The 11185-nt window shown below is 44.3% G+C and overlaps 1 protein-coding gene across 1 annotated transcript in view; it reads right to left on the bottom strand.

Annotated features, from left to right (window-relative positions):
• Window positions 1-4513: 4513 nt before the first annotated feature.
• The window catches only part of cdc34a (cell division cycle 34 homolog (S. cerevisiae) a), an 11029-nt gene continuing 4357 nt past the window's right edge, over window positions 4514-11185 (bottom strand). Inside the window, exons 2-5 of the mRNA XM_031864128.1 lie at window positions 7377-7463; window positions 7052-7149; window positions 5865-5999; window positions 4514-5740 (exon numbers count right to left, since the gene is read on the bottom strand). Coding sequence (XP_031719988.1) covers window positions 5512-5740; window positions 5865-5999; window positions 7052-7149; window positions 7377-7463 — 549 coding nt within the window. The 3' untranslated portion in view covers window positions 4514-5511. The remainder of the gene's footprint in view (window positions 5741-5864; window positions 6000-7051; window positions 7150-7376; window positions 7464-11185) is intronic.

The raw sequence follows: 11185 nt of genomic DNA, 5'->3' as shown, positions 1-11185 counted from the left end.
GGGAGAATGACCTGGCTGGCCTGAAACACCAGCTGTAGCCTTTATTGATCTACATATTTGTCAGGTAAAATGGCGTTTCAAAAATTCATTATTGTTATTTTCTAGATCACAGCCAATGGTGGGTCAAGTTTACCAAGAAGACATTCAGTAATAAACCATATAACTCAGGAGTAGCTTATCAGGACACTTTGATGCGAGTTATACTGTCTATCTATATAGAGTCACAGTGGGTGATGGGACAAGTGGAAAGGACAAGATGTGAGTAAGTGAAGACATAACATATGGCTGATGTTACTCTCTAATGTCTATATATGTAAGGGGATGGCAGCGCTCCCTACTGGAGAACAAAGGCAGGGAAACATTGTGGGCTTCAGCTTGTGGCAATGATTGCAGAATCACAGACGTTCAAGCTGAGAAAACAAGAGAAACACACACTTTAATAGACTGCTATTGAAAAAAAACCTATAAATTACACTCACGTGAGAGACTGTTTTGTCTCTTAAATCAATGATCCTTGTGGTCACTCAGGCTTTTTACAGAACACAGACGAACAAGAAGCAAGCTGTTGCTGCCCCCTAAAGGCATGACGTAGTCACAGAATGATTATGTACACCACAAGGAGCTGTAATTCACACAATAAAGGATTAGAGCTGCGTAAAAACATACACAGTAGCAGTAAATATGAGCTATTTTATTTCAAATAAGAAAAGGTTATTGTACCGTATTGTTTGTGCAGTTATTTAAAGTCTTACCTCAGTTTTTCTTGCAGCATCAAATTCATTTCTATAAGCGTCAGTAAGAAAAGAAACAGCGGCAGGAACATTTATTAATTTCTTGAAAAATAACAACTTTGCCCAATAAGTTGGACTATTTGCAAGTGAAACAAAACACTCCTTTCCGTCTCCAATAAAGCTGCACGCACAAGACAGGAGAATACGTCAGACAGAAGTTTAAGTTTGTTGGATGAAAGCATTTTCCCTATATGTGACATGTCACTGATATAATTCTCTACAAAAAAAAACAAGCAGGGGTACCTGCACCCCAGGGGATACTTCTAAAGTTGCCAGGGGGTACGTGGACTTTAGAGTAATTCAGCTCATTAAAAATATAAATAAAAAATGACATTTGATTAAAAAGTCAGAGTGTGTGAAAAGTAGTTGGCCAGCGAGCACAGAAGTTAAAACAGGTAGCTAAAAGGAAAGAATGAATGGTCAAATGTAGAAATACATAGTTAAATGTAATGAATATATGGTAGTAATTAATGGTAAATGTGGGGTAAATGGACTTGCATTTATATAGTGAATTCCTAGTCTTCCAACCACTCATTCAACATTCTCTCTCACACACACACACACACACACACACACACACACACACACGGCAGCATCAGCCCTCAGGGTGCCACCTGCTCATCAGGATATAAACTAATGCACATTCACACACATACTCACCCACCGACAGCACAGTCTTGGGGAGCAATTTGGTGTTCAGTAACTTGCTAAGACATGCGGACTAGGGGACCGTTCTACTTAAAGCTATAAGTAAGGAATACATGGTTGAAATAAATAGCTGAATAGCGTACTACTACGACTACCAGTAGTCGTAGTAGTATGATGATGGCTGACCAAACCAACCTAAATATTTACAGTATGAAAAAATGATAGCTATCCACTTTTATACAATGGTAGACATTTGAAACATACATTGGGATAAAGGGATACATGAGTACATCTGAGAACCACTGCATTAGATAGTGATACATTTTAAAGTTTTAATTGTCCATTTCTTTGCTCATTGCATATTTACTGTTTCAGGTAACTGCTATATATACACACTTGCAATACAACCTCCTCCATAATGTGATCAATCAATAACATAAAAACAGTACTATTAGACTCCTTTAACCCAGGACCAAGTCAGATTACTTTAATTTGTAGTATTTGGTAATAATACTCCTGTGTTACAATAAGACTTAAGCTTTGTTCCCAAACACTTAATTGTTCCTTTTCGGTATTTGTCAATGGAGGCCACTAAAGTGAAATTGTTGGTTCAGCAGACCCATAATGCATTTGGTGTCTGTTTGTAGAGACACACGACTATAAACGGCTTGAGGTCAGCATGACATAAAAAGATGACAGACTATCAGACCACAGAGAGACGGGCTTATCACTATTGTGACTTGTTCGTATTTCAGCGCACTCACTGCTGATCTGACGTGTGTCTATAGTTGCATGTAGTGCATCATAGATGAGCAGCATTCATGCTAGCAGCTATATGAGGCTACAAGCACAGCACTACCTTTGATGCTAACATGCGCAAAGGGACAATGCCAACATGTTGATGTTAAGCAGATAAAACATTTACCATAATCACACAGTGAGGCACAGAGATGATTTGCATTTACTTAATGCAAAGCAGCGCTACATGAACTAGTAAAGCCAAAATGGACTGATCTCACAGAACATACAGAAATACCTTACCTCGTCTTCAGAGTCTTCACATTTTCTAGAGCTAAAAGGGAACAGGAGACAAGGAAAAAGAAACAATGTCTATTTCGAAAAGTAATTTCCTAAAATTCCACTTGCAATGGACGACAACATGGAAAGCATCAGGAAATCCCTTAAAGCCACCACCACCCTCTCTAGCCCCGTTTCATTCACTCAACTCCATTTCAGTGTCTATGAGAGAACAATGCCTTTAAAACTCTATTATTTAACCCACATTAAAAAAACAACAAAAAAAAGTCAATATCTAATAAAGATCTTTATTTCAGATTTTAAATAGATTTACAAACCATAAGAAAAAAAGAAAAATACAAACAAGAAAAAACAAAACAATTAACATCAAGTGATCGTCAAATATCCACATGTGCATATCAAGGTAGAGATTGTAAACAGTCCGTTGAAGCCCATAAGTGAGACTCCGCGGGGTAAAGTTCACTCAGTTGGAAAAGGATTTGTTTGTTTGTTGGGAGATGTTATCGTTTCCTGAGGTTCTTGTCGTTTTTTTTTTTGTAATCAACTGTTGGGGTTGTTTTCCCCCGCAGTGATGCAATCACCAATCAGCTCAGAGAACTGGGGGACGAGTGGGGAGGAGACGATAAAAACAGTAGTTTGACAAAAATTAAATCCCATTCACCCGAAAATGTCAAAAAAAAAAAACAGACAGAGGGGGGGCAGGGGGTCATTCAATATTATTAATAATATAATAATAATAATAATAATAATAATAATAATAATTATAATATTCAGTGATAATATTCAATTATTGAGAACTCATTTCTGAGCATCTAGGGCTCGATAAAAGGCTGGAAAGATTACTGTGTGGTGGTTCTGCACAACTTTTCTGCCATTATGATATTTGTGTATAATAAAGTTGGTACATTTAGTCACTCTTCCATGAACAAGCCTGCGTTTTTAAACAATCAGGTCAATTTTCATAGCACTTAATACATACAAGATAGAAATCATTGCATCTCACACCACAATTTGGAAATTAAAGATTACATCAAAACAGTAAAAGAAGCCCCCCCCCCGAAAAAAAATGGACCAACCCTCAGCCCATTCACAATGCAACAGTTTTAGATAAAATTGAGTAGAGGACCTTTGTCTGTGGACACAACCCCGGCCGTTATAGCGGCTCTAAAACCACAAACGCGTCATAACAGCATGCTAGTGAAGAACCACGTTCTCCTGTTCATGCTCAAAGATCAACCCTATCCCCACTCCTTTTCCAACTCTGCTTCTTCTCAGCACATCTTAAAAAAAACAACACACACACACACACACACAGGGATGTTGGGAATTCCATCGTAAATACTGTTGGGTGGTGTTAACGTGTCTTTCAGCACGGCTGGCAGTCAGGAGAGAAGAAACCCCGGAGCTTCTGACAGTGGAGACTGAAAACAAAAACCCCCGTCAGTCTGCATATTATCCTGAAACCCTCTCACACTGCTACCCGATCTCATCTGAGGTAACAGGGTTCATTGATTCAGGTGAGTCAAGATGGCTGCAGTTTCAGAAGGGAGGGGGGGGGGGGGTGTGCCAGTACAGAGAGCCGCCACTAGGGAGCGAGCTCTGACGAAGGCTGGTGTGCAACCTCGCTCTCGTCTCTTCCACCCTGGAGACTTGTGCCTCCCTGGAGTTGGAATAACAAACCACTGACACAAATACACATGTCCCAACTCTGACAAAAGGGACATAGTCCTTCCAAAGTCTGTCCAAAGCCCTCACAGGTTGTAAAACTCACGCTGGAGTTCAGGTCAGACTGTTGAAAGGCTCAGCTTCACTGCCACGTTTAAAGCACTGCATATTAAGTAGGTTCAAGCACTGACTGCATACTTTTTGTTTAAAAATACAGTACATTGGATTTCATGAGCAGCAGCAGGCTCAGCCAGCTGTTTTCTTAATGCATCCAGGCCACTAGTAGCGCGTGCTTGTATGATGAAGGCTGCGTGGCAGTCAAGAGGACGTATGTGGGATCTACATTCCAGTCTTTAGTTCAGCTGTTGGGATTTTTTTTTTTTTTACACCTTTCTCAACTCACACCCTGGACAAATCTGACAGGTGCTGCTATGAATAAGTTTGTTCCATCAGGATGTTTGTGTGGTATCCCCACACCTGAAACCTTGTGAGCTTGAATATCTCCCCTCCGCTGCCTTTCGTTTGTGCGTATACGGTCTGTCCCACAAGTCATTCAGCTCTGTGTTATCAGGGAGTGAGGGAAGGCACAAGGGAGTGTCAACAGCTTTTCTTTCTTGAAATGGATAACTCCCCTGTTTTGGAGCAGCACAAGCCCTGAGGCTCTAAAGTGTCCGAGGTGAAGCGGGGCAGGGCTCCGAACGCCCCGCGAAACCGGAGAGGTCACAACACATGGCTCAGAGGCAGAAGTGACTCAGCTTTTAAAAACTCATACCGTGAGTCTTTCTTTTTCTGAATTTGCTTCCTTTGCTCCCCGCTTGTTGTACTCTGATCTGATCTGACGTTACAATCCACCCCGCTGTTGATGTCAAGAAAAAGGGCGTGACTATTACGTGGCCAAATTTTCTACGAGAAACGTGGCCACCAGACGGGTTTTGTTCCACTCACAGCCGGAGGGAGGAACAGGTCTCGGAGCTAAAAATGCTTTTTGAGAAAATTAAACCAGATATCAGTGCAGACAAACAGAAGCAGATAAGAAAGTACTATTATTGTCGTGTTGCTGTGTGTGTGTGCGCGCGCGTGTATCCTCTACTCAGACAACCAATTAAAAAAAAAAAAAGAGAGAGAGAAACATGTAAGAAACAAAACTGTAGCTTTCTTTTCTTCGCTGCATCAGGTTTTAGTGTGCATACTTTGCACATGTGACAGAAGGTGGACAGGGGGGGGCCTGTGATAAGTGAGGATGATGAGGGGTTTATTAAGGAGGAAGAGGGGGGGGCAGGGAATTAAAGTTCAGTCCATGACAAGAGAGGGAGGCGTGTGTGGCGGGGGGGGGGTATCTGGGACAAGGTGACGTCGTGGGGAGGAAAGGTCAGGAGGCCTCGGTGCCCGAGTCGTCGTCATCGTAGCAACAGTCCTCGTTGTCCTCGTCGTCATCGTCGTCGTCGTCCAGCTCCTCGTCGTCGTAGTAGTCGTCGTATAAGAGGTTGGATCCGTCGTCTGTGGGCGGGACTTGGGTGCGGACGCAGTACTCGTCCAACGTGATGGGAACCTTGACACCGTCCCGCTCTGCCTCCGCTTTGGTCGCCACCACCTGCTTCCTGCGAGGAAAGACGAGAGAGGAAAAAACAGATGAGGCCACGCTGAGCGTCAGCGCTGGTACTTTGTGTACCTGCTACGTGTGAAGAGTGCCGTGTGTGCAGTTTTCCTTCTTCCTCTCGGTACCTGATGATCTCGATGTATTCTCTGTCCTTGCCCTTGCTGTCCCTCCACTTGCGGTACATGACGGACGCGTCCACGTTGGCCGGGGAGAAAGTGTTGGGCTCGTTCAGCAAAGAGATCACGCTGAGCAGAATGGTCCTGAGAGAGACGTCCAAGAGTGGAGAGAGATTAAAATACAGGAAGAGGACGGGGTAAGACGAGACAAGAGACATTGAGAATACTGGGCAAAGAGTCGTACAGGGAAATAAATAAATAAAAGAAAGGACACAGAGAGAACAGAAGGGGGGGGGGGGGAGAGATGAACCCTAGAACATCCATTTGTCTCTGCTGTCGTCTGTGGAATTTGGCTCCAAGAGCTGTTCATTAAATGTACTGACAGAAATACATCACTTAAAGTTCACTTTGACTCAGGTGAATCAACTCGTACTTGTGATCTCCTAGCAGCTCTCCTGTTTCCATGAGGCAGATTGTGGGACTGATTTTGTTGTTGGTGAATTATACATCACGTTTGGACGTTTATACATCTCAAACAAACGTTTAAATTAAGTCCAATAGTTACAGATTACTCACTAATGATCTATTAGCTGATAATAGCAGCGCTGCTCCTAGATGCTACATAATCTAGAGATATATAACAAATGGGGTGAAAAACTAGCGTACAATAATAGCCAAAAAAAAGAAGAAAACTACATAAAGTCGTGAAAAAAACACCCCCAACAGGATAACATCTAAATCCTGCTCGCTAGATAAGAAAGCAATCTAAAAACCTAGCTGGAGGTCAGTCTGGTGACGCTGACTTACGACAAGCTGCATAAACAGTTGCATGACTTGTGAAGCCTTTAGTCTGTGTTGATTGGTGGACAATGAGACGATGAAGGAAGTGTGGACAGTAGAAGGAGGCTAGTGATGAGACATCGCATTAAGGTGCAAAGCTACTGGAAATCAACGCCACAAAGTGTTTAAACAAACATTTTGATGCCAATCTTATCAAAAAAAAAAAAAATCTATATTTGACATTTTGACTAAAAGGCAGATGACTGGAATGGGGAGCGTGTTGGGCAGATGATTCAAATAACAATATTTAAAGAGCCAGCTGTAAGCCACTAGACAAACAGCTGACTGCTTATTGTTGTGTGCGTGTTGTTCTTTAAGAAGAACCAGGACAGAACTGAGAGCATTGCGTCGTGTACCTGACGTTCTGTGTGGGGTTCCACCTCTCTGAAGGCAACTCCCCGCTCTGTGGGTCGTCCACTGGTGGGTGCAGGATAGAGATGCATACATCCCCGTTCTAGGGACACAACCAACAGTTTACTTATTACAACTCAGATACAGTTAAAAGACTCCACTGGGATTGCTTTAGAAATCCTTCTAAAACATAAGAGTTGAACCAGGATCTAGTGTTATCATATACTCACACATACCCTACATATATGACACTATCTCACCTGTGTATTAATAAAAGATATGAGCAGCTCCAGTATGTTTTGTCCAAGGACTTATACTGGTCACAATTACCTCATAAATGTTGGGGTGCCACATTTTGGTGAGGAAGCGGAAAGCCGGTGGAGAGTACGGGTAGTCGACGGGGAACTTGATCCGAGCCTGAGGGCGAGAGAAGACACATATTAGCTGCGTGAGAGGCAGGCAGTTCATTTGCATTTCTCCCTCACCAACAGACAAGTCATGACTCATGACTACTTCCCTCCACACTGTTGCAGTTTGGGAGAAACATTTCCACCCAGTCGGTCAAAAGAGCCAGACCGTCTCAAATGTACCCGGGAAAGTAAAGGGTGACTCCTTCAGCCACATGTAATCCGCTGCATATCACTTTATAGGGACTAGTGATGCTGTTTACTTAAAGAAAACATACAGTGTGTATTGTATCCACCCATTCGACATGCTAAAAACTACTCTGCTTGTGGACATAGTCTGCCAGGGTAAAGTGAATCAAGAATGCAAGTCTGTACAATGCTGCAGAGGCATCAGGCACGCACACACACACACACACACACACACACACACACACTGGGGAGTAAGAGAGTGCTCGATTCTGTACGTTGTCATTCACAAAGACTGACGCTTGCAGCACTGGTGTCAACAAGCAGGTGCTGAATGAAGATCTCCACAATCGCGCTGATCAGCATCAGCAGTGATTGAAAGAAAAAAACAAACAAAAAAAACAAACAAAAAAAACCTATAAATAGTAGCTGTACAAGTCTTGGCAAACTGTGGCGCGTATGGACGAGCTAATGACAGTGTAATGTAATATTGCATGGAGGGAGGGAGGGAGGGAGGCAGTGCATTCAGCTGCCGACTGTGTGGAGCTTCGAGACACCGATGGGTGAGGGGAGGGGCTGCTTGTATAAAAGACATTGTGGGGGTTTGTCCTCTCCAGCTGTCACTGCAACCCAACACAATCCACTACTCACACCCGTGTTCTGCTATAACCCCCCCCCACACACACATACTGTATAAATGCTCCTATGTGTGGAGGACCCCGCCTCCCGTTCCATAAGGCGTGCCATGGGTGGCAGAGGGGGGTAGACACACAGATACTGATTACACACACGTCACTCACAGCATGAAACCTTCTGCTTAACCCCGCTGTCATATGCACACACACTTGTTCACATTTGCTGATTCGGCATGGTCAGCTGGTCTGCACCACAGTGAGCAGACAAGTGGGAGGTAGTGGGGGGGGGGGGGGGGGGGGGGGATTCCACTTGGAAATAAAGGGGGTTGTGCTCTATACAATATGTGTGCTTAACATTAAGGTCTTATCCCTCTTTGCATGCAATATAGCTTTTAAGCCAGCGCTGGATGGAGCAGTAACTCATCAACGCTGTGACCAAAACGCTAGACGTTTGACCGGTTAACGGTCACGGAGTCTGTCCGATAGAGCTGCAGTTCAGGAGTGGAGAGGGAAACACTGACACAGTCCTGAGAGAATGCCACGTGTAGGGGAAAATAACAAAATCCCCGGGTCGGAGTGACCCCGTCAGAAAGCTGGCGACCACGTCAGAGTGCAGGGTTCAAGCAAACATTGTACATATTACTGGCTGGCAACAGGGCAACACAACAACAACCAGGGTGAGGAGGAAGACGAGGGCCAGGGAACAGTGGGAGCTGGGTTTGTCTTCCAAAACAATATCAGCATCAAGATTATAACTGTCAAGTCCACTGACTGAGACGTAGGCAAAGATAAAGATTATTTTTATATATCTGGGAAACCTCCCTGCCTCCGTAACAATGTGCCAACACTCCCAGTGGGAAAAGTGGTTTATGCCCGTTTGTCTTCCGGTGAGCTTATGACGAGCTCTTCAGCAACATGACATCTGATTATGAAAGCCCCCAGATGGTTTTAGTTCTCTTGCATCGTTATGGATTTTTAAAAACAATCCTAATTCACACCACCAAAATGTCTTTGGTAAAGAACCGTCTTATCCATCCAGTTTCATCACAACCCTTTTTATGACGCCCTGGAAACAAAAAAGGCACAACCGTAAACCAGAGCAAGACAACTCTTGGTCGACACACGGGGAAATGTCGGGTACCAACTACTCCACATCGCTGCTTTCATCACACGGGATCTTTATGCCCGTGCATATTTGAATAAAACAAAATAAAAAATAGATCCCACTTTGTAGCCTTCTGCTTTGAGGCCTTTGCACCGACACCATTAACTAGCTTCATTCATCACAATCCTGTGAGTTTGAATGCAAGCTACAAGTAAAGCAGGAAGCTGGGGATATGCATTAAGGATAAGCATTGATTTAAGAAGGTAAGAGCATGATTTCACAATGCAGCTTACCAGGAGGCTTTCAAACCATATTCCTTTCAACACAATGCCACAAACACAGGCCATTCAAAGCTCAATGATACTACCAGCATACAACTTGACACAGTCAGATGGCTAAGAAGGGAAAGGTGTGCGTGTGTGAGGTTTTAGTAGCATCCAACAATTAAGTTGTTGTAGTTGCAGAGCAGTTTGTCCTGAAGGTCTGTCCAGGTGATGGGTGCGTTACAGGCCGTATTAAGGACCATTTAACCACCAGTAACGTGGAGTTCACTGACCAGAAGATGGCCTGAAACTCTTGACCTGCCCACCAAAGTGACACCAAACCTCAGATTGATGGAAGGAGGGTGGAGATGTGTGATGGCGCTCGGTCAGCGAGCAGAGAAGAAACACGAGGAAGAGGACGATTCAGCAGGGTCTTAGAGGGCCGACATCAGCTTCCTCTTTAGTTTCCATCGTCATGTATTGAATATATCTATTCCCACCCGTATCATATACTCACACATGAGCCTTTACTGTACGACAGCTGCTCTCGCTGTGTCTCCATTACTGGTCAGGACTTCTTTTTGCTTCGGATACAGCAACTCAAAGAAGATCTCTGCCCATCGCAAAGTGCTCGCCTCAGTACACTTGCTGCAAAATGCTACAGCTGACTTGCATGTCATGCCTCATAATTGGATTGAGCACAGAATTAACAGCATCCGCAGTCAAAAGGTGAGTAACCCTGAACAGCTCATTTGCAGTGCAGCCAATTTCCTGCCGAGCACGCAAAAAAGGACTCATGAAGGGCTGGTTACCGAGACTACGGGACAGCAGATAAACTTTATATATATATATATATATCTTGTTCGGATTGTGAGCTTAAAAGCAGCCTTGAAGGGAGAACAGGAACGACGGGGAACGCGCCCGCCGTGTGGAAAAGGACAGCAAGGCGAAGTAAACCAGGTCAATGCAAAGACCCTGAACAGAACAAATCATTCCGTTCTCCCCGAGCACCGACTCGCCTTCTCCACAGACCTTATCCTCATACAGCCAGGCCGAGCTCACGCTGAGCGGAAAAAAAAAAAAAAGTCCCTGTGTCGGGCAAATTCCATACTCACTCACTCACTCACTCACACACACACACACACACACGATCATCAGGACCGTACCCAGCAGGCCCCGGCCTCATTAACGAAACTCAGGAGCAGAACGTTGAGGAGAGGGGAGAACGGATACAAAGCTGAATTTATAATGTGACAAACGGGAGTCTTAGGGTGATCACCATTTCAAACACACAGCTATGTTTGAGAAGTATATCACCACACTGGTGGCGTGTACAGGAAGAGCAGAAAGAACACACATGGCCAGGGCTTCAGGGGACGGTAATAACTGTCTGCTGGGGCCTCACGTCACCTCTATCCACAGCAGGCTCGCCTTTCAAAAGAAGGGGCACCGCTGCAAGGAAGGGCTCTGCCTGATCTCGATTCCGGCGGTTTCTGTGTTCCCTCCTCTCGTTTCTCCGGGACACAGCCGGGGGGGGGGGGGG

This window comes from Anarrhichthys ocellatus, unplaced genomic scaffold (assembly GCF_004355925.1).
Source record: "Anarrhichthys ocellatus isolate YVR2014 unplaced genomic scaffold, GSC_Weel_1.0 scaffold30, whole genome shotgun sequence".
In the NCBI taxonomy this organism is placed as follows: domain Eukaryota; kingdom Metazoa; phylum Chordata; class Actinopteri; order Perciformes; family Anarhichadidae; genus Anarrhichthys; species Anarrhichthys ocellatus.
Note: the sequence above shows the minus strand (reverse complement) of the source record. Positions and strands in the feature narration are given on the sequence as shown.